This window comes from Hyperolius riggenbachi, chromosome 12, assembly GCF_040937935.1.
Source record: "Hyperolius riggenbachi isolate aHypRig1 chromosome 12, aHypRig1.pri, whole genome shotgun sequence".
Classification (NCBI taxonomy): Eukaryota; Metazoa; Chordata; class Amphibia; order Anura; family Hyperoliidae; genus Hyperolius; species Hyperolius riggenbachi.
The window spans coordinates 144,112,496-144,136,367 of NC_090657.1; the positions used below are offsets into that span (position 1 = coordinate 144,112,496).

The 23,872-nt window shown below is 41.9% G+C and overlaps 1 protein-coding gene across 12 annotated transcripts in view; it reads left to right on the forward strand.

The window, feature by feature from the left end:
* The window catches only part of EPB41L1 (erythrocyte membrane protein band 4.1 like 1), a 258,463-nt gene that overhangs the window by 206,013 nt on the left and 28,578 nt on the right, over positions 1 to 23,872 (forward strand). For 8 of the 12 annotated variants that reach the window (XM_068264529.1, XM_068264528.1, XM_068264531.1 and 5 more), the window contains 5 exons: positions 12,858 to 14,078; positions 15,938 to 16,048; positions 18,305 to 18,622; positions 19,560 to 19,688; positions 23,032 to 23,097. In XM_068264529.1, the coding sequence (XP_068120630.1) occupies positions 12,858 to 14,078; positions 15,938 to 16,048; positions 18,305 to 18,622; positions 19,560 to 19,688; positions 23,032 to 23,097 (1,845 nt within the window). Of the gene's footprint in view, positions 1 to 12,857; positions 14,079 to 15,523; positions 15,608 to 15,937; positions 16,049 to 18,304; positions 18,623 to 19,559; positions 19,689 to 23,031; positions 23,098 to 23,872 lie in introns of all 12 variants that reach the window. The other 4 variants (XM_068264537.1, XM_068264538.1, XM_068264533.1 and 1 more) reach the window with 3 other exon arrangements.

Genomic DNA, 23,872 nt, shown 5'->3' on the forward strand with positions numbered 1-23,872 from the left:
CCTTTCAGTTCTAATGGATGTAAAGCACTGAGTTCCATTTGAGACAGTGGGAGATCAGAGGTGCTGAAGTTATTTTCTCAATAGCTGTATATTTGAATTATATTTATAGGCCCCCGAGAGTAAATTACTCCGAGTTCCTCCCTAATGGCAGTAAGTGGAAGTCAGGCAAGTCATTTCTTTATGCCCTTTAGCCTGTTTTTGCATTCACAATGTATAGCTTGGATAATGCATTTATACAAAGCCTACGTATCTCACATACATACATCTCTCAGGCTATCTGACCATCATAAGTGTAAAATATGATTTTTTTCTTCCCTTTAAGTGAAATTACATTTTTATTAACATTTTTCTATAAATTGTAGCCACACAAGTATTCAATGTTAAATATCACCCATTTAAAGCCAGCTATAAATTTACAAAACGGTAACCTCAATTTTCTCTTGTTGGCAACCACACCAACATTGCTGTATTTTGAGTGCGCACAGCCCATAAATTCCTATCTTTGCTACATGAGTTATTAGCACAGAGAAAGAGCCCTTGTTACTCTCTTTGCATTGTTAATCTCTTTGCATGCCAGGACTAATTGACTTATCAGTATCAGCCTTTAGCACACCTTACTGGTAATTTCCACTAGGAACCCTTTAGATTGGCTGTACTTTATGTACTTATAAAAACAAGACTGGTGAAATAATATTTACCATGAACTGTTGCAATGCTGAAATGAAGAGGTTGCTTTTCATCAGCACAAGCGGAATTTCCATGTAATCACACAAACAAGGTGCTTTTTTTCACAATCTATGGGGTGCATCTGAAAGTGTAACTGTCGGGCATAAAATCAAAAATCAATTCTTTATTTTTATCTGGTAAACAAGTAATACGGATGCTAACCAGGCAATCCAAAAGTTAAAATCTCTTTTACTTTTCTTGTTTTTAAATGATCATTCCCCAGTTTACCTGACTCTTATTTGATACGTTGCCGCACAAGAAGTTGCAGGGCATGCTGGGTTGTCTTCTTTTGCTTCTTTATTTCCCCTAATACTTAACTAATGCACAGAAGCAAAAAAGGGACAACCCAGCATGCCCTGCAACTTCCTTTGTGCGGCATTGTACCAAATAAGAATCAGGTAAACTGGGGAATGATCATTTATAAACAAGAAAAGTAAAAGAGATTTTAACTTTTGGATTGCCTGATTAGCATTCTCATTACTTGTTTACCAGATAAAAATATAGAATTGATTTTTTATTGTATGCCCGACAGTTACTCTTGAAAGCCTTCTACCTAATTCCACTTCCTAATAAAGCCAGGCAGTTTTCCCAGATCACTTATATCCTCCATTGAACTCCTGTACAGCGATGTTTTAGTAAATCAGATTTAGGGGCATATAATTTACTTAATTGGTCAATACTTGCAAAGATGACATTATGAGTTTTCTTGTGCATATTCACTGATGTGCTAAGAGAATCTTCATACATGCCACTTGACACAACAGCTGGCCGACGTCTACACCAACTGTGTGAATGCCTGCAGCCATTGTGAATACTTGCAGAAAACTTTCAGTGATCGTTAAACAATATAACTAAATATATCTATAATTACTTTGGTCTGCCATTGCTGTTACTGGAACATTGCAGCAGACCTCCTTGAAAATTGGGCTGGGAGTTCTGTTTTCTATTCTACCTACTTAAATTGTACCCGAGCTGAAACCTGCTCCTAAAAACACATGCAATTGGAGTTACATTCTTCTGGTACTTCATATCCTGCTCTAAGTGCCTGGTCCACAGCGGTAAAGAATTACAAATATTTCTATTGCATGATGTGTACTAATAAACACATACTTGCCTAGATAGAGGGAAGCCTTTGGATCCTGCAGAGGCTTCTCACGTCCTCCTGGCCCTCACAGTTGTTGCGAGCAGACCCCCCAAATAAATTTGACAACAGCTTGTCGGATTTCTGATCTGTGTTGCGCTCCTCTTCTCACACTAGCAAGGTCGTACGACACCTGTGCGAGTACGGCTGTGCCTGCACAGTAAGCCATAGCAGCTTGTGCAGGCGAGTACAGCCGCGCTTGTGCATGGAAGGGAGCGTGGCCTGGATCTTCCAGTGAGACCCGGCATGCGGTGGTAGGTGCAAGGAGGACAAGGGAAGCCTTGTGCAGCAGTAAGACCGAGGAGGACCCAGAAAGCCCTGTGCAATGGTATGGACAAGGCGGACATGGGAAGACTCATGTAGCTGTAAGGCAGAGGAGGGCACAGGAAGCCTCATGCAGCAGTTGGGGCGAGGAGGACATGGCAAGCCCCGCGCAGCGGTAGAGGACAGGAGAAGCCCCATGCAATGGTAGGTCAGAGGAGGACATGGGAAATCCCATGCAGAAGTAGGGTCGAGGAGAACATGGGAAGCACCATGCAGTGGTAGAACCACAGAGGGCATGGGAAGCCTTGTGCAGCTGTAGGGCCAAGGAGGACACGGGTAGGGCTGAGGAGGATATGGGAGGCCTCATGCAGTGGAAGGGGCGAAGAGGACATTGGAAGCCCCGAGCAGTGGTAGGAGCGAAGAGGACAAGGGAAGCCTCATGCAGTGGAAGGGGTGAGGAGGACATGAGAAGCCCTGGGCAAGGAGAACACGGGAAGCGTCATGCAGTGGTAAGGCTAAGGAGGACATGGGAAGCCCCAAGGAGTGGTAGGGGTGAGGAGGACATGGGAAGCTTCGTGCAGCAGTAAGGCTGAGGAGAACATGGAAAACCCCGGGCAGTGGTAGAAACGAGGAGGACATGGGAAGCATCGTGCAGTGGTACGGCGTAGGAGGACAGGAGAAACCCGAGACTCTACCTAGGTCAGTATGTGTTTTTTTTGTGGGGATTTCAGCTCTGGTTTACTTTAATCTGTGTACTAACAAGCAATGAATGTCCCCTGATAGGAATTGGGACTTGATCCACCGGGCAACAGTTCAGGGTGAGTTCAGTACAGACAAGCAATGCTTTCTGTACACATGCTAGATTCTCTGCCGAGACAGCCCCACTGACTGCCTCTATAGAGAACCATTGAATGAGAGTATTTGGCTTTTCACTTAGAAGAATTCCCTTCCCATATCATTGGTTACTGCACATCACTTGATGCACAGAACCCCGAAGTAGCGAGCGTAACACCATGCCGAGGATTAAAAAATGCTAACGAGTGTAGTAAAGAAATCAAATGCTGTTCTCATGACTCTCAGGACTCGTCATGGATGCCCTTAGAGTAATTTAAATATATGCTTATTGTGCGCGATCTCATTATTAGACATTGAAAATGGAAATATCCAGAACAAAAAAGAAAAAGAAATCAGTATTTTTCAGTGGAGAAGAAACGTATTATAACCAATATAATCCTAAATATTTGTACAATTCAGGCTGCGTCAGCGCGTACATAAAAAATAATTGAATACAACTTTTTAAAAAGTTGTAATAACAGTTTGTTGCTATAGTCAGCAAAGGGCTCCTTTACTAGCACCTGACTCACTGCTGGCATCCAGACATCTTTGGCAGTCTTACACTTTATAGGTCATATTTATCTGTATGTTGAAGGCCTCTTTGTTTAGCCAGGTTTACCCATTCTTACCCTGGATATGCTCTTGAGAACTTTATTGTGATACTCCCAATTTCCCAAATGACGTGTATGTCTTTAGGGGTGTAACTACAGGGAAGCAGCCACTGCAACTGCAGGGGGACCCAGAGTTGTAACGGAGCTCCCACTATTACTGCACTCCCTCTGATAAAGGGGTCCATACTTCAGATCAGGTGTTTTTGTGGCTACACTTTATATGGGTGTGAAGATTTTAATGGCCCCCAGGCTGTGAGGGTAAATATGGGTAAGCAAAGTTGTGAACATGGGGGGCCCCATCAAAATGTTGCTCGGGGGGCCCCATGATTTGTAGTTATGCCCCTGTATATCCTGCTTTGAATGTTAGAGCGATTTTAGCCAGACCCATTCAAGAAAGCAAATTGATTGCTACTGTTTCAGAATTCATAAACTGGAAAAACATCATCACTAATTGACAATCCTGGAGCAAAGGCACCCCAGCAATACTGATCTCATGACTCAATATTGAAACATGACATGATAAATGGTAAGCGGGTAGGAAAGTTAGGGCCTGTTTCCACTACACGCAGATTGGATGCAGAATGGATGCAGAAAAACTGACTCCAATGAATGCCTACGGGAAAGTCTGCATCAGAAAAATCGCGTTTAGTGGAAACAGGCCCATAGGAATTTATTGGAGTCAGTTCTTCTGCATCCATTCTGCATCTAATGTGTGTGTAGTGGAAACAGGCCTTTACTCTACTCTGGAGTACTTGAAATCTGAAGAAGGAGCATTCTTTATTGTATGGCATGCTTTGTTTGACCTAAGGAGATGAGATTTCTTCTAATTCGGTCAGATTGTACCTTCACCTGCCTCTGACGAGACCCACTAAACAAGTTAGGAGGATCCCTGGAGTCTGATGGATGCCTAGGGTGCCAGCTGCCATCTTGTTTACCTCTCCCCATCCCCACTTCTTTCATTACCAGAAAGGTCAGGTGGCAATATGGGAGTGCTCATGCAGATACCTTAGCTTTAGGGCCGCATATCACCCTAAAGAGGAGCTGTTAGGTGTAAGGTCTCAGAGAAAATAAACACATATATCAGTAGCTAAAGATTGGCTGTACTTACATTACATATGCATTTCACTGTCCACGTTTGTACTTCACAGAATTTTTATATAGTATATGCAGAGATTGATGCTCCTGACAGCTCATGGCAGGCTCCATGTTTTTCTGTCAAATGTGTCGTCATGTCCTGCCTGCTTCCTGATCACAGATAAGCTCCTACTGAATAACACAGTGTGCAGTGAATATTAATGAGCCATGTGGCTAGGAACAATAGCTGACTCCTGCAGTGTACTCTGCCCAGAGATTTATCAGTGCTACACGCTGGACTACAAGCTGCTGTAACGTCTCATTAGCAGCCGAGGGGAGGGCCCCAGAATGCTTTGCAGTATAGTATGCGGCTTGCGTCCTCTTAGGTCTAACAGCTTTTCTGATAAGCCCACATCAAAGGTAACTGAGATTTTTATCTTCACTAATGGCTTTTTGGCTTCCTTCTAAACTGTTTAACACAGGAGAATAGAGGTTTAAATTAGCTTCTGCAGCCTGACAGTTGCTCTTTAAATGGTTTCTGTGCGCTGTATTATCTTATCTCTGTTGTGATACTTTGTTTCTACAGCTTGTACACTACTGCTGTGTATGATGTTGCTATGTCTCCATAATGTTACAATTACTGACACATCCAAGGTCCCCACAGATTGTTTGGTCACATAATACAAAGAACAGTAATGTATATCTTTACACAGACTGTGCTGCTATTACAGCGCTTTAAAATGTTCTAAACATATCATTATTTTATGCACCAGCTCACACAGCCTGGAATGAACTTATATTCCATATTGTTATATTTGTTACATTTCTTTTTCTCTTAACTGAAAGTTTCTGATCCACTCCCTTTTATTTTGCTTTGGATTTATTTTGGGGTATACAGAATCAGAATACCATACGCTTTATCACTCCTCTGTCCTATAAAGCGTAACAGAAATATTCAATTACAGCTTCCATCTAAGCTCTCCTATACAAAATATGTGTGTGATGTCTTTGTAAAAAAAACTAAAAAATTAAAACCTGTACAAGATATGTTTTATGTGAAGAGGATAGATCAACCAATAATATCAACCAATAATATACAAGTGCAAAGTCTAGACCAGTGATGGCTAACCTTGGCACTCCAGCTGTGGTGGAACTACAAGTCCCATGAGGCATTGCAATACTCTGACAGCTCTAAGCATAATTCGGAGAGGCAGAGGCATGATGGGATTTGTAGTTTTGTCACAGCTGGAGTGCCAAGGTTAGCCATCACTGGTTTGGACTGACTTCTGTTAAAAGGTACCTGAAGTGAGAGGCTGCCATATTTATTTCCTTTTTAACATTACCAGTTGCCTGGCTGCCCTGCTGATCTTTCTGGTCAGTAGGTTCTAAATCACACACCTGAAACAAGCATGCAGCTAATCTTGTTAGATTTGTCATAGACATTTGATCTGCATGCTTGTTCAGGGTCTATGGCTTAAAGTAATAAAGGCAGAGGATCAGCAGGACAGTCAGGTAATGTGCATTATTTAAAGGGAAATAAACATGTCAGCCTCCATATCCTTTTCACCTCGGGTTCTCTGTAAATACCCTAGAGAAAAATATAATGAGATCCAGGTAGATCTCCTGTCTTCCTACGTCTGTATGTCTGACTATACTGTCTCCTTGTATGTTGCAGTACATATGATACATATGAAGGCAGTGTCATTATATTATTATGCATGTGTCTACAGTCTCCATAAGTCTGTATTACTGTAATGAAGTACAGATAATTAATCATTAGATTCACAGTATTATTGGTCACCATTGTAGGAATCCATGTTTAAGACAGTGTTTCTCAAACCTGTCCTCGTGACTCCCCAATGGTGCATGTTTTGCAGGCAAACTCACCTATGCACAGGTGGGGTAGTTGGTGTCTCAGCTAGGTGGATTCCATGGAGCTGAGACACTAATTAGCCCACCTGTGCATAAGTGAGGTTGCCTGCAAAACATGCCCCATTGGGGAGTCACAAGGACGGGTTTGAGAAACACTGATTTAAAAGCATGAAATCCTAAAATTATGGTTTAGGAAATATCAAATACAGAATAGAAGGTTTTTTAATCTCGTTAAGGTGAAATAAGGGTCATTTATGAATTGCATTTTTCTGCATTTCCCTTAAAATACAGTAATTCCTCTTCTATCCTTTAGTAGTAGTGACTGAATGCAATATCCTAAAACAGGTGGTTCCTTACCCTAGGCAACTTCTCTTCTGTCTTACAGAACATTTTATTATTTTATTCATCTCAAAACCTAATATAATACATTTATCATGACAAGTTCAAGTACCCACTGAGCCAAACTTAAATACCCCCTGGGATACATACATGTACCATTAGTTGATAACATATGTGCTACATCATTTATAGAATTTCTTCCAGTGTTTTCAAACTTAGATACATTGAAATCATGGGGAAATCTGTGACAGGATCAGGAGTAAATCAGCAGGGCAGGTTTGTAACTTATACACAAAGATATATAATTTGATAATGGTGCCAGGAGATTGGATATGAGTACAGAGTATCGGGAATATCATTCTCTATACTCTGCTGCTTTGGCTATGCAATCTTGTTTTTGTAGGCGGTTTGCTAGTTCTCTATTGTTTGCCTAACCTTAACTGAAATCCTGTTCATGACACCTAATCTTAGCCTCCACCCCTAATGTAAAGCTCTTCCTGGTGTCCAACCAACAACTTCACACCAGTGTTATGCTGGGTACACACAATGCGATTTCCCGCTTGACTGGTCAATCGAATATTTTTGACATGTTCGATCAGGTCTCGATCGATACAGCCGTCGATTTACTCATGTTAAGTATGCAAAATCGTGCCTACAAGAAACACATTTGCTGGGAGCTAGAGGACTAACCTTAAAAAAACCTTGGATCGCGAATTACTACCTTGCTCACTATTCCTCATACTCTAGGGGGACGGCAATCCTAATCACTAAATCATTCAAAGGTGTGATTACGGATATTAGGGTAGACAATAAAGGGAATTATGTTATACTGCGCTGTCAGATAGATGGAAACCCGTTAATAATAGTATCTGTTTATGTTCCACCTCCCTTCAACGTCAACATACTGACTGATCTTATGAAAAAATTGCACCCACTGCTAAACGGGCCCCTTATATTAATGGGCGACTTTAACGCCACCCTTGATCCAAATCTAGATAGACTTAAAGGGGGGGGTAGATCCTCGCCTGCCTTTCTCGGATGGAAAGAAACATATGCACTATATGACATATGGAGATGGAAGTTCCCTACTACAAAGATGTTCTCTTGCTTCTCTGATACTCACCGGACGATGTCTAGAATAGACATGTGCTTCGGCTCAGTGAACCTATTGCCCCTAGTAGAATCTATTGAATATCTCTCCCACGGAATTTCTGACCATGCCCCATTGACATGCCAACTACAATTTCGAGGCAGTACCTCAGCAGCTTTATGGCGCATGAATCCATGCTGGTTGGAGGAGGAGATGGTTCTTAGGCAGTGTCAAAAAGAAATGACAGAATATTGGTCCATCAATGAGGGTACTGTGGGGCGACACATGTGTTGGGATGCAGGTAAAGCAGTTGCAAGAGGCTCATTTAGAGCAGCTCTCTCTATTATTAGGCAAAATGAGATAGCCTCACAAAAATACCTCGAGAAGGAAACTACCGAGGCACAAGCCCAATTACTTTTAAGTCCTTCTGATGAACAGTATGCCATATGGCAATCGGCACGCCGTAAACTAGAGATTAAAACCCTGGAAAGGACGAAAAGGAAGGACATTATTCAGTCCCAGAGACTATTTGAATTCGGTAATAAATGCAGTAAGCTACTCACCTACCTACTAAGCTCCTCTGATGGCTCCTCTGCTATCCCGCACATTGTGTCGCCCTCTGGTATTACCTGCCACACTTCATCTGAGATAGCGTCTGCCTTCACAGAATTTTACTCTGAACTATATAATACCAAAACAGGCCCAATAACTGAGGGAATCATGGACTTTCTTAGGGACCTGGATCTGCCGGTCCTGTCACCTGAAGCGGTCGCTGAATTAGATGCTCCCATCACCTCAACTGAAATAATTAATGCGATAAACACCTTTAAACGCAACAAAGCCCCAGGCCCCGACGGAATTCCCATAGAATGGTACATAAAAAATAGATAACTGATAGTTCCCCATCTAATGACCCTTTTTAACCACATATTTGAAACAAAGACGCTCCCTGATTCTATGTATGAAGCCCTTATAATCCTCATACTGAAACCAAACAAAGATCCAACCTCTTGTGACTCATACCGGCCCATCTCCCTCATCAATACTGATGCCAAGATACTCACTAAAATTCTCGCTACCAGATTAAATGAACACATCACATCCATAATACATCCTGATCAAACAGGCTTTATTCCTGGGCGTTCCACCAGACTCAACGTGCGTAGGTTATACTTAAATCTGCACTATCCACACCAAAATGCGGGCTCAAGAATTATATTATCGTTAGATGCAAACAAAGCATTTGACTCGATTGAATGGCCTTATGTAGCAACAGTTCTGAAATATTTCGGGTTTGGGGACTCTTTTCGACGCTGGTTCCAAATATTATATGATAAGCCCAAAGCAAAACTTAGAATTAACTCTATAGTCTCATCTATGTTTACAATTTCTAGGGGAACACGACAGGGGTGTCCGCTCTCACCCCTACTGTTTGCCATAGCAATTGAGCCTCTAGCCCAAGCTATCCGGTTAGATCCAACGGTGCAGGGGTTTAAAATAAACAATATAGAGGAACGTATATCATTATACGCAGATGACATGCTGATATTTCTGGCAGATCCAGGTCCTTCGCTATTGAGAGTATTGGAGATCTATGACACCTTTCATAAAATATCGGGATTATCCATAAATTGGTCCAAATCGGTCCTCCTACCACTAGATACCTTTGACCATCAACTCATAACAAAACAATCCAAATTGCAAGTTGTTGACAACTTTAAATATTTAGGAATAAAGATAACACAACCTGCGATATCCTTCATAGACAGCAATGTCCTTCCAATCATTGAAGCAATAGAACTGAAATTAAAAAGATGGGTGACCCTTCCCCTCAATGTTTGTGGCAGAGTGTGCATAATAAAAATGATAATTGCTCCTAAGTTGCTATATATATTGCAGATGTCCCCAGAATGGATTCCCCACTCTGTTTTTAAACGTATAGATTCAATATTGACTACATTTATCTGGTCAGGCACAACACCACGCATAGCGCTCTCTACACTCCAACTCCCCACAAGCTACGGTGGCCTGGCTGTCCCACACTTCTATAAATACTTCTTGGCTTCACAGTTGATACCCATACGAAGCTGGTTAGGTGGGGACAGACAGGACTCCAGTTTAGCAGCAGAGGCCGATATCGCTGGATCTTACGAATCTTTATGTGGGGCTATATATCGATATAGAGTGTCCAATGCCCCAGCAAATACTAACATTACCCAGACCACCATTAATATCTATAAAAAGACTCGGAAATTACTTGGAGAACCAACACACTATGTCTCCCAAAATTCACCTCTGTGGGGGAATCCAAATCTTTCAGAGTTACAATCCATTCCGGATGCACACTTCTGGCACATTCATGGGGTGAAATATTTATCCCAACTCTTTGTAGACGGCTCATTTAAAGACTTTCAGGCACTAAGATCTGAATTTAATCTCCCTAGACATGCCTTATTTAGATATTTCCAGCTGAGACATGCCATTAGGACGCAATTGGGGACCTCTGGTGTTTCACTGACCCCCTCACAGCTGGAGACACAATTGCTGAACCAGGACAAAACCAAACAGATAACCGCTATGTACACCTTCCTAATGACACAGGATAATGGCCCAAAAGTACAAAAAATCAGACAAAAATGGCAGCAGACTGACATATCTCTGACTAAAGAAAATTGGGACGAATTAGCAGAAACTTTCCCTAAGACTGTAATAGCAGCCAATGACAGGCTTATTAATATCAAATGGTTACACCAAGCTTACCTGTCGCCAACTAGATTAGCTAAAATGGGCTCCACACAAAACGGAAGATGCTTTAAATGTAAGGCCTTAAACGCAGACTTTATACACTGTGTGTGGATGTGCTCAATGGTGCAGAGATTCTGGAAATCAGTGACTCATTTCATTAGAGATAAGCTGTCTATACCAATTGTACTGGATTTTAAATTGTGCATGCTGGGGATGGTGGACCACTTGGCATGTTCCAAAAGTCAAACAATTTTGGTTAGAATTTTACTTTTTTACGCCAGAAAGGGGATTGTACTGAGTTGGAAGCGTCCCTCTCCCCCATCAATCACAGAATGGAAGAAAACAATTAATCAAGCTCTACCATTATTTAAACTAACGTATCAAATACGTAACCAATTCAAAAAATTTGATAAAATTTGGAACAAATGGATCGATGCCTTGGATACCACGGTCCCCAACCTGGACATAACTGCCTCCGTTCAAGACTATCATTAAATAAGAAAGAGGGTTATCTCTTGAATAACCAATAGAAGTATTTTATAGGGTAATACCCTGAACGCTCACTATTATTATATACGCATTTGTCAAATGTTGTGCAACACTCAATGGTTCCCTAGATTTACCTATTATCAAGATATACTGGTCTATGGCCACTACTTGGATGGCTGCTGATGGTTTTTTGTTTTTTTTTGTTCTTGTGTTTTTTTTAATTTGTAAGTGTCAAGTTCTGTATACCTTTATGTGCAAAACTTAATAAAAAAATTCTCAAAAAAAAAAAAAAGGATGCAAAATCGACGGCTGTATCGATCGAAACCCGATTGAACATGTCAGAAATAATCGATCAATCCTGCCGATCGAGCGGAAAATCGCATTGTGTGTACCCAGCATTATTCCCTTCATAATTCCTAACCCTAATCTCGTTTCCCTAAAGTTATTCTCTTCTTGATCACCGAACTCTGACCTCTACCCAACTAAGTCATTGTGTTTACTTTCCTTTTTATATTTTCATCTTATTTTTAGTGTGCCTCTTATCTTTAGAGTTTTATATCCCCGGACTTCTCCCCTTATGTTATCCTAACCTTTCTGTACCCTAACCCTCCTAATCCTTTCCTGACACTAACCAATAACTCTAATTGTTACCAACCCGCTAAGTGCCAGAACTCAAACCAAGCACCTATAGCCAAAAATTCCCACCACCAAATTGCTGCCTTTGGCTATATATTGCCAAAGCCCACCACCCACTGGCAAAAAAACTCTTCCACTGATAAACACAGAACTTTTATATATAATGACATTAGTAGCAATAGCCAGTGCTATAAGCTTCTTTACTTTACCAACAGTTACAGTGATCCACTACAGTATGGCTTTAAGCTACCAAGAGTCTTCATATTGTAATTGGAAAAACAGGTACACTCTAACCGCCAAAACATTTTTTTTAAAAAAAAGGCCTTCCATAAACTTGCATGCTTACATGGGTTGAGAATGTCTTGCAAGGGGGAAGAAAACAGAGACATTATGATTGGCATTTTGTCCAGTCTGGGAGGCCAATTCAACACACACAAGCAATAGAACACAGCAGTACATGCATCCAGCTACATTTGAAATTGGTCAGCAGGTGCTCGTCAGCCAATCAGGATGCACTGTCATACACCCTTTACCTGCCATACCACATCTAGCAGCCATTAGCATTCAGGTGGGAGGCTTCAGTTGGACGCCAACGCAAGATTGCGTCGCTAGCAGGACCGCCCCGTGCAGGCATCCCTCCCACAGGGGTCCCTCCCTAACCGCTCACCTGTCCGCCGTGTCCTAGAGCTGAAAGAAAGCGTTTAAAAACACACGATTGGTTCACACGATGGCCAGGGGCCCCGGACCCATCTAAGTCTGGGAGGCCCAAGGGAAACTTTGGGCAGACGTACAATTTGATGCATGTATGTAGATTTAGGTAAGGAACCTCAAAATTATAAATCAATTCTCTAAATTTACTGTGGTTAACATTTGCACTTTCATAAATGACCCTTAAAGTATTAACAATAATAAACTAAACTGTGTGAAACTGTTCCTAAAAGGAAGGGAGATTCTTAGGGAACCAATTGATGTAGAAGCCATAAATTACCTCACCGTCAACCAGCAGCTAACTGCTCTTGCTCTGGTCACCATGCAGGGCATGGAGCACTGGGTTTTAATAGAGAGGACAGCAGAGAAATCTAATGCATCACATGAAGAGGTCCACAAAAAACAGTATGTCCCTATTTCTGAAGAGGAGTTGATCTCTGAAAGGGAAGAACAACCATACAAAGACCAGCTTCCCAAGGAGAGACAAGATATAGCAGAGCTACCAGAGGAGAAGACCGCATCATTAATAAAGGGAGTGGAAAAAAGAATAAGATTAACACAAAGAGAGGAACGTCTAGTAATGGTCACCAGTGAATGGGATGAGGTAGAAAGCAAAGCAAGAACAGCTCCTGATGGTGCACCGGCTGAAGACAGTAAAGAGTGGATACTCAGGATGGATAATGGCAAACTACCTACATCCTGGGGGAAGGGAGAAGCATCAGATTCTAAAAGTAAGAATGGAGTAGATGGAGAAAACAACTATTCAGCAAGGATACATAAAGGAATGATGGAGTCAGCAGAAGGACACCAAGAAACGGGCAGGACCATTGTTGAGCTAGGGGAAAGCAGACGTGTCATTTTGTGTGACAATGAAGCTGAAGACAGTGCTGATGATACCGAAGGAGAATGGCATAATGAGACCCAGTGGGAGGAGCAACAGACATCTTTAATTTGGTGTGAGAGTGCTGGTTACCAAAAGAAGTTGGAAGACCTGGAAAACATGGATATTTATGCGTCAACAAACAAGCAAACTGAAAAGCATTTAGTTGCTTTAGATACCCAAATGGAGCGGGGTCATCTAGCTGAATCAGCAAGGAAACTGTCCAGGGAATATGTCACTACTGATATTCTTATGCCTGATGACCAGAATGAAGATTTAATAGATGAGGAGAATGTAAAAAGCACAGTCAGTATGGAAGAAGCTGGACCTTCTGGACTGGGGACAAATGATCATTTATCTTCAAGTGTACAAATGACACCCGAGCGGAACACCGAGGACCTACCATTGGAAGACTGGGGTCCACCAGTGCTACACTTCATGTTACCAACTATCATCCCCTTACCAGTGGCTGCTCCAAGAGAGAGAGGGCACCAAGAGCCAGCTGTAGATGTCAGTCCAAGTGAAAGAATCCTTCTGCAGCCAAATCCAAGACCTCATGGTGCCCACTATCATGATGGAAGTGCAAGCCCTGCTGAATCCACAACAGATACACCTGGAGATCTCTCCTCCCCAGATTCAGGATGTGAAATAACGCTTACGGATGCTGTGGTAACTCCTGATCAGCATGTTTGTTGGGGGGAGGGAAAAGGCTCCAAACCTGCTTATTGTAGGCGTGTTGTGGTTTGTTTAGCACGCCAAACCCCTGTGTGAGCCAACTGAGGGGGCATGATGTTATGATGGGATCTGTCTGCCTGTCTGTGACAAAATCCTTCCACCATCTGCTTCTGGCTGGAGTATCGTTTGGCTTAAAATACCCGTCCCCCGAAACGCATGGAAGCAAAAGAGGAGACGGGAGGGAGTGCTGGAGGAGGGCTAAGTGGAGGGGTGCAGCCACGGCTAGACTGGTAGCATCAGTAAAATACATCACCTGCACTTCAGAAATGAACGCTTCTACTGATACTACTGCAATTCATTGGCTCTGGCAGCTAGTTCCTACTCATCTGGGAATACCAGTGCTTGGCAGATATTCTGCAGCTCGTGCCCCCATGTTAAATACATGAGTGGACTGAAAAAAATAATAACATGGCTTGAGATTTGCAACTTTAATAGAAATAAAAAGGTTACTAATCTCCATCCCACCTCCTCCCTACTCACTGCACTGAGGCTGCTGTGATATCGCTTTTGTGCTCTGCATGTGGACACTGTTTCACTGGGCTGCATTAAATCTTGGAACAACTTGTGCTGTGACTTTTAATTCATGTCTAGTGTCAAGGCCATCCTAATCTACAGAGGGTTCTCATTTTACAACAGTATTGTATACCACTGATTAATATCATGTTTACCTAAAAAAAAGTGAATTATGGGACTGCCATAGACTGCCAGCCAACACAAGTAAACTTGTAGGTTAGATTACATTGAGAGGCCCTATACTGTATTGCCATTTGGATTCTAAATCACAAATTATGCTATATGCAGTGTACATCTAATCTTGAGAAATCTCTTAAATCTCTAAAGGTCCCCTAATTTCAAAAACTCTTCAGAGAGTTCCAAATCTCTTTAAGTCTCTAGAACTCAGTGAATCTCCATAGACCTCTAAATCTTTCAGCATTCTAAATCGTATTCAATCTCTGTAGAGATTCAAAGCCTTTGTGCACTACAAAGTTCCAAATGTCAGTGAATCTCCAAAGAGTACAAAATCTTCAACCCTCATGAAATCACTATAAATTAGCAAATGTAAATTAATCTCTGTAAGGTTCCAAATATGAGTGAATCTCCATACCTCAGTGAACCGCTATAGAGTTCTAAATTTAAGTGACTGTACCTAAGCAGGAGACACCTTCAATATTCCTGTTAATTTAAGTTGCATTTTAAAACTCAGTGACAACTAAGACCTATTATACTATCTCAAGTTGGTATTTAATTTGTGGAAAATGAGAACCTCTCTTTACTTGAAGATTATGGTAGCAATGTTCATCCTTGTTTTCAGAGTTTTGTCATTTCCTTTAATGTGCTTATTGGTTCGTTGACTTCTGTACCCGTTTTGACTATTGTAGCTGCAAAGATCATCCTGCACAAAAGCTGAAAGAAAAGTGGAGCTATGCCACCAATCAGATTCCAGACAGCATTTTGTAGCTTATGTAAGCAAACTGTAGCTTGAACTTCATTGGTTTTCTTGAGCAACCTTCTTACTTCACCAGTACTTCTATAAGAAGTCCTTTTTCCGCACGTTCTCTTTTCCATTGCTCCTGTTGTTGGACTTAGCTTTGTCCTGCTTAGACTAGACAGGAATACAGAATATAACATTAAGTGTAGTACCTTGTAATGATTTAATACAGCCTAGTGAATCTGAGTCCACCTTTGCCATGCTTGATGCTGTACTGCCCAGCATCAATATCATGCATCGTGCTGCAGGTCTTGCTGTTTGCCCCTTTGGAATCCATCTCTCTAACCCTTCTTTCCTGCTCTAGAGTCAGCCTCTCGAGTCAACATCCTGGGAGGAAAGGGACATCCCATCTGCCCTCAGAGAGGTCTCTCAGCCGGACCAGGGTTATAGGAAAAGCGGGATTGTACATTTTCAGGTCAGGGCCATGACTGCCCTGATCCTATGTTTGCTATACCACTTCTGGCCTGCATGACTGCAGAGAAATCTATGTGTACTTTTATTTTAATGTAAGACCAAGGGCAACTTAGAAAACCTGGTGTCTCTTACCAATATAGACAGTTTTCTTCTGCACTTCTATAAATAATCCCAGAAGTATGGTTGTTTGTGCTTGTAATGCAGCGATGCCTAAATTGATTGCTAGCCAAAATGTTTTGTGGTGTTTACAGAGGTGAGCTGAGCTCAAAACCTCTTTCAGACCTTTTTGTTATCTGCATTCCCACCACATTGATTCTCACTTTCTCTTCCCGTATCTCCCAGGGCTCTGCTGTGGGCTGAACATCCTGCATCTTCTCTCTGGAATGCAGTTCTATATATCTTTCCCTTAGAAATAAATATGTATATCATACAGAGATCAGACTATAAAACAGTCTTGATAGAATATGATGTGCCTAGGACTAGTGTTGGTGTCTACATTTGTGTTGTTGAAATTCAGAAACTCAAATCCGCCCTTAACCACAGTTTAGCACGCAGAAACATGGTAGATATACTTCTCGAACAGCACACCTCACTTGCTATGGATCCTTCCTGACGGTCTAGTCTGTGTGGCTTCCAGACTTGAAATTCAATGAAGTAGTCTACCAGCAGTGAAGATTTTAAATTTTCTGTTTATTTCACAAAGACAGTAAATATACAGCCATCACCCTGTGTAGGTATCAGGTGTAAGTATAGCTCTCAGGTATAAGTAGCTCTCAGATGCTCTCAGCGCTGTAGGGTACACTTGGAAGTGAGTGTGTCTACATTGCAGCTGGGCAGTAAAGCACAACGGACAGTGGCTGTTTCGAGCGGTCTCCCATTCTTTGTCAAGTGCAGTGGCATACTACTGCACTTGACAAAGAGCGAGAGACCGCTCCAAAATGGCAACTGTCCATTGTGCTTTACTGCCCAGCTGCAATGTAGACACACTCACTTCCAAGTGTACCCTACAGCGCTGAGAGCATCTGAGAGCTACTTATACCTGAGAGCCATGCGACGTGAAGTGCAAGGTGAAGCTAAAGTAAGTGAACTGACACTGTCCACATTTCTGCGTGCTGCTTAAATAAGTGAACTGACCCTGTCTACATTCTGGGTGCTGAAGTATGGGAACGGGCAGATTGGAGTTTCCAAATTTCAATAGCCCGAATTTGAACACCAACCCTACCCAGGACCCAATCAAAAGGGGATGACACAATTTGTACTCCATGTCTAAAAAAAATCAGAGAATTTGCACTCTGCTGTTGGTTTTATGTATTTATCAGTCCCAAACATGAGCCTATAGATTCCATTGTAATGTTTCAGAGCTGCTCCGAGTTCACTTTTCTCAGGGTAGACAGAGCTTTTTACTTTGAGAAAGAAAACTTGTGTGGCCCCAAAATATACTTTTGGTCTTTATGGGAATGTGTGGAGCTGATAAGTAGGCAAAACCAACATTACCCTGTATTGTGTATTTGTTTGTCCTCTGTGGAATGGTGACAGAGCTATTGGTTCCCAATAGAATTCTCTGTAGTTATCAATGATGGAAAACTTGGTTCGGGAAGGGGAAAGGAGAAGGTAAGCTCACTGTAGAGCCCCAGGTGACACCTGGACAAAAAGTAATGGAAGATCTCCCCACTGGGAGCCCAAAAGGCAATTAAAGGTTTAACTCCTCCCTGCAATATTCAAAACAAAGTACCATGTTAAGAGGATCTGTCCACGTGTGTATATATCACCCTGAACTGAAAAAGGTTCTGATATAGAAATCCAATATAAAGTTCTTCATCATCTTTGCTTCTGATATAAACCATGGAAACGGACTTTCTTATACATGGCCCTAGTCATATTTGAAAGATAACTTGAGCTGTATATTGATTTAGAATTTTGACACTGGGCATGTGATAATGAACTGAATCTAAAGTTTTTATTATCATATACAACACTCTGCAATTTCCAATATATACCATTAGATGCATATATTGAAAAGGTGCTCATAGTGACCAGGCTACATTAGATGTAAAATATACTGTGTGGTCCAACTTGGATGCACATTAGCAGGAAAAGGATGGGTACCTTGTTGGTAGTTTTGTGTTTGAAATGGTACTTCGATTTTATGGAATGGCACAATCACACATCCATCTGAACTCATCATCTGAATTCACCCTGCCATCAATCGTTTAATTCACTACGACTTTTCCCATCATGGCTCTTTGACTTCCCCCAGAGAGTGAGCAGCAGGGAGGCGGAGGAAGGACGGACCGCAGGCGAGGAGGAACAGAGCGCCGGTCTTCTAAAAGAAAACCAGCTTGGCATTGAGAGGAAGTGTTCAAGCATAACCGTCAGCTCTACCTCCAGCCTGGAAGCCGAGGTGGACTTCACTGTGATTGGAGATTACCATTCCAATGTAGGGTTTGAGGATTTCACCCGCAGCCTTCCTGAGCTGCACCGAGACCAGGGTGATGGGGCTGGTGGCATGGAGAATAACTCAGCAGTAACTGTACAGGAAGGGCCTGCAGAAGACCACCATGAGGAAGAGACAGAGGTACAATGCCACAGCATGGGATAACCAGAACCCCCATATCCATGCTGTAATCCCAAGCATCGCAGAAATGCTACTCCACCCTTCAGTTCATCACTGAATGTTTAACTGCATGGAATGTGTTGAAAAATGCATGACTTGGCCAAACACATTGTCAGATATGTACATCACATCCGTCACTGAGCGTTGTGCTTGTGGTATACCTAACTTGTGACCATAGTGTATCTCTGTGTGTTGTATATCACCTTTGTTCTGCATGCCGTCAGTAGTCACAGAACACACCTTAAAATATGCGTAATGTCATCTGACAAGTCACATGACATCAGAAGCATTTCTACTGCATCTTGGAATATATTATTACATCATTGTGTAGTCACCCTGTGCATGTTTCTAATTCACCATCATATTCCTCATTGAAGTGCATTCCTGGTCTACTTTGGTTTGGACAAAATAGGGAGAGCCTCTTCAAGTTTTTATTGGCATGTATATTCCTGCTGCAGATGTTATAATCACAGACATCAATAAAACAGGCTGTAGAAGTAGAATGGTTATTGATGGCTGCAATGAGTGTATTTCCTGTTTCTGATTTCCTCACTTTCTATCCCTCTGTGATACTGGAACAGGAAGTGAGGAAATCCTATTCAACAGTAAAAAAAAAGACAGGAAATGCTTTCTTAAACCTGACTTATTGATGGGTATGTTACTATCTCTGAGATTTTCTCACTTCCTGGTATTGATGACATAAGAGGACGTTTAGGCAATCTCCTCAAGAAAGAAAATAAAACATTAAAAAAAGAGGTGTTTACATTCCCTAATTTATCCAGATCTGTAAAAAGGCCTCAGCCAAAGTGCCACTTTAAGGAATCCTTTTCACTTATAACCCCTTTCTACAGAACCATATTATGTTTTCCTCTGGTAATTGTTGTCTTTGCTCCTGCAGTCACACTTGAAGACTGTACAGAAAGAAGCTGTCCACAGTGTGAGTTCCGTGAGCAGTGTGAGTTCGGTCAGCCAGACAGATGGCGAGAAGATCACACATACGCAGGTCACTACAACGCAAACCACTCAGGTAAACACATACTGCACATTCATAGTAAAAGAAAGATTGCATTCCGTAACACATTAAAAGCTCTCTCCTTAAATCATCTTCTCAGGGCAGTGTAATGAGTATATGCACTAAACTGCGTTAGTTACATAAATTAACATTTGAAAGCATTCCCAGGTATTCCCTGTGTTTAAAATCCTTTATTTTAATTCAGTAGTTCAGTAGAAGCTTGCTTATCTCTTGTCATCGGCAAAGGCAAGAATCTCCCTATGCTTGCATCTTCACTCTGCCCCCTCCCCCTGCCGAATAGACTCCGCTGTTGCAAGGGTTGCCTGGGTGATGCGTCTATTCAGCAGAAGGAGGGATGCAGACTGAAGACAAAAGCACAGGGAAATTCTTGCCTTTGCCGATGACGAGAGATAAGTAAGCTTATACTGCTCTCTGCAGTACCATCACCTTTTGTGTGCCTAATCTCTATTGTTTATAACCAGATCATTGGCATTTCTCATGAGCAAAAAATAAAGCATATGTTAGACTGGGAAGCAGATTTGCAGCTTGATTATGACATAAATGACTGGCAGAATTTGGGATTTAGTATGTTAGCGGCCACTAGAACACCTGCTAGTCGGGGCACAACATGCCATTAGGTGGTATAGGAAGTTTACACAAGATCTTCCCTACTGTGTCTCCAATATGTTTTCGGGGCTGCCAGGAAGATAGTTCACTCTTGCATATTTTCTGGGAGTGCCCTGTAAAGCAGCAACTTTGGGATAAACTGAAAACTGAAATGTGTACCTTGACATCTCATCAGATAGAACTTTTTTTTTGCTCCCACCTCCAGCATACCCAGAAAGTGGAAGAGAGTGTACTAAACAATTGTCTGCTCTACTATGTGGGCAGCTGTTTGGCCTACTATGCAATCTATATCCTGTTCTGTTTTAATTGGTAAAACAAGAAAAAAGGACAACCGAGAGCCCCCAATAGAGTATTATTGATGATACAGTGGAGATGTTACTTATAGCAAGTACTGTATATACTCACAAGTGTGGGTTACCAAAGTCAGGCAATCACTAATTGCGAATGAGGGGAAATTAGGCCCGTCCCCGCTCAGGCTAAGAAGTCACTACCCGTAGAACAAGAAAAAGGGTGGTCTCACCCTTCCACCAGGTGGATAAAGATAACTTTGAAAAATACAGAGGCACCAGAAGAATAAAAATATATCAAAGTTAAAACACATAAAATGGGGGACAAGGGTGGACTTACCTCCCCAGAAAGAAAACAGCAGTCGTAAACGATCAAAACATTTTTTTCAAACTATATTCTTACTCGAACAATCGACAACGTGCTTCGCGGGTCTCACGCCAGCTTCCTCAGGCAAAAATACAACAAAGAGCAACTCGAAGATTGTGTACGCTGGTGTAGCGCCTGTGTGATTTTATGTGTTTTATCTTTGATATATTTTTATTCTGTTGTGATTGGTACGGGACTTTTTTGCTTGCATTTATCTGATGTACTGTAAAACCTGAGATGCAAGATCAGGAACAACCGCTCCACTGTGTCGTGACAGACAGTGCTGGATTCCAGGTAGCCAGACCCTAAGACACAACAGCATGAAAAGAAGGGGTCCGCAACTGTGTCTTCACGGTCAATCTTTATTTAGGACGTATCCTCAGTACAGCCAAAACCTAGCAGCTGACATGTTTCGGACCGTGGTCCTTAATCATAGCATGAAGACACAGTTGCGGACCCCTTCTTTTTATGCTGTACTGTAAAACTTGTTACCTATTCTTTTTGTGCAATAAAGACCTAGTTAAAAACAAGATTTTACACACAGGGAATACTTGGGAATGATTAAAAATGTTATTTTATCTAACTAAAGAGTAGTTACTGAAATTTTAGTTTGGGAGTAGATTCCCACTTTAAGCAGAATGACATAAATGTAATGTATTGCATTATGCTCTAGTCATCATGCAGTAAGACTTTATGCAAGTTGTACTGCTTACCGCAGTTTGAAGCATGCACCCCTATGGTCCCTCTCAAAGAAGTTAAGCAAGACCTCTACCCATATGTGTATGATTGCTTTGCAGGAACACTCCTTTTAAATTTCCGCTCTTCCATCTTGGAGCTTAAATTATAATTGTGCCTGCGTTGTCTTTTTCTCTAAGTACTGAAGTTAATTATACTCTTCTGTACCACTTATGTTTGTATGCCATCCGTGGCTCTTAATAAATATGACTGCTAAAGAGTGCATAGTCCCATTTATCCCTGGAAAAGCTGCTATATTATGATGATTATTACAATTGCTATTATGTTTTTATATAGTGTTGACAGTTCCATAGCCTAACCATAGTCATAGGCCTACCCCTATGATTGCCTACGGTCAATTAGAGGGAAACATAATGTTTCAACTGGAGTGTGCTGAGGACACCTTCCTAGCACAGACAGGACATACATATATATCTACATGCAGATAAGGTCCTGGCCAAGAGTCAGATCTTGGACTCTTGCTGTAAGGTGAGAGTGCCAATTACTTACTCACCAGGCTGCTCATACAACATCTCCTTTAGAGTGTCCCTGTAGTAAGAAGGACATGAAGATTTTGGTCAGAGCAGGCCATGTTCACAGTGGTGCAGTATCCTGCAAAGCAATCATACACATGTGGGTAGAGGTCTTGCTTAGCCTCCTTTCAAACATGCACCCCTGTACCATAAGGGGTGCATGCTTGAAACTGCGGTAAGAAGTGTATCTTGCATAAAGTCTTACTGCATGATGAGTAGAGCAATGCAATACATTACATGCACTGCAATGCACCCTCCTTGCAATGTTTAAAGTGCGGTGGGTGCATTGGGGTATAATGGGTTGCAGCATCATAACGAATTGCCTGTAGTGTGTTATCGCTAAACGCTTACGTGAACATACTTTTCTTTGGCCGTATGTTTTACTATTTACGATGCAACGCGAGCATAACTTACGGCGTCGCTGTCCTGATCCACTGCATTGCAATCCTGCTGTCACACGGAATGCAACGCAATGGCCACTGTGAACATGGACCAAGAGAAAGCGGATCAGCAAAACATTAAGGCAATATGCATTGTCTAAGAGGAAACAAATATGGCAGCCTCTATGTCCCTCCCACTACAGGGTCACTTTAAGTGATGCTACTCCAGTGACTTGAGATACAGCATCTCTCTGTCCAGGCAGCCACTTAATCCTTTGGCATTAGAAAATAAGCAACACAAAAATCTGATTTCACAAATCTGAGTTCATTTCATTATATATGAGAAAATGAAGGATCTTCTTGAAATAAGAAAAAAGTTACACGACTGTTGTTTAGTGACTTCTTCTGGTTCATGCTGTGTATTTGCAGGTGGATGGGAAGGAGCCTGTGGTCAGCAGTCACACTGTCACTTCACAGAGTGTAACCCCAGCACAGGTAAGACCTCAATCTGTACTCATCAGGGACACTTCCACATCAATGCACAAGGGTATGTTTGGTAAAGGAATCATTTTGTAAAGCACTTGTGTACTCATAGCCCAGCCACACCCAACACTGAATAAGGCTGGGTTCACACTGGCAGTAAAAATGTTCCGTTTATCTGAATGGAAGAAAGTGACTCCTATGTAAGGCAACAGGATCCGATTAACATCAGTCCGTTCAGTCTGTTCTGGTGAGCGTATGTAACACTGGCTGTGATGCAGGCTATAAAGTGTACACTGAATATACGATAATCGAGGTCAGATCGTCAACTGAGGTCATACACGAAGTCAGAGATATGCGGTACACAGGGGCTGTGGCAGAGCAAGGTCAATAACAGACTAGGATCATACACTGGTAATCAGATGGCTAAAGTACAGTAGGCTAAGACAGGTGCGAAAACGTTATACAGGCTGAAGTCATACACATAGGTCAGATGTCAGTTGTACTGGAATCAAACAGGAGCGAAGTCAGGGACAGGCCGAGTCATACACAGATATCAGATGGCAGTAATACAGAGGGGCTAGGCAGATTCGAGGTGAAGAGGCAGGCAAAGGTCGATACACAGAACAATATACAATATTACAATAATACAATACTGACTGACTAGAGTACATATATATCGCGCTGATGCGCAATATATGAAATGTAGCTCTCCGGAAATTTAACTAGACTAAATAGTAAAGCAGGGTCCAGCGCTCAGAACTGAAAGCTATAACGAACAGCGAGTAAC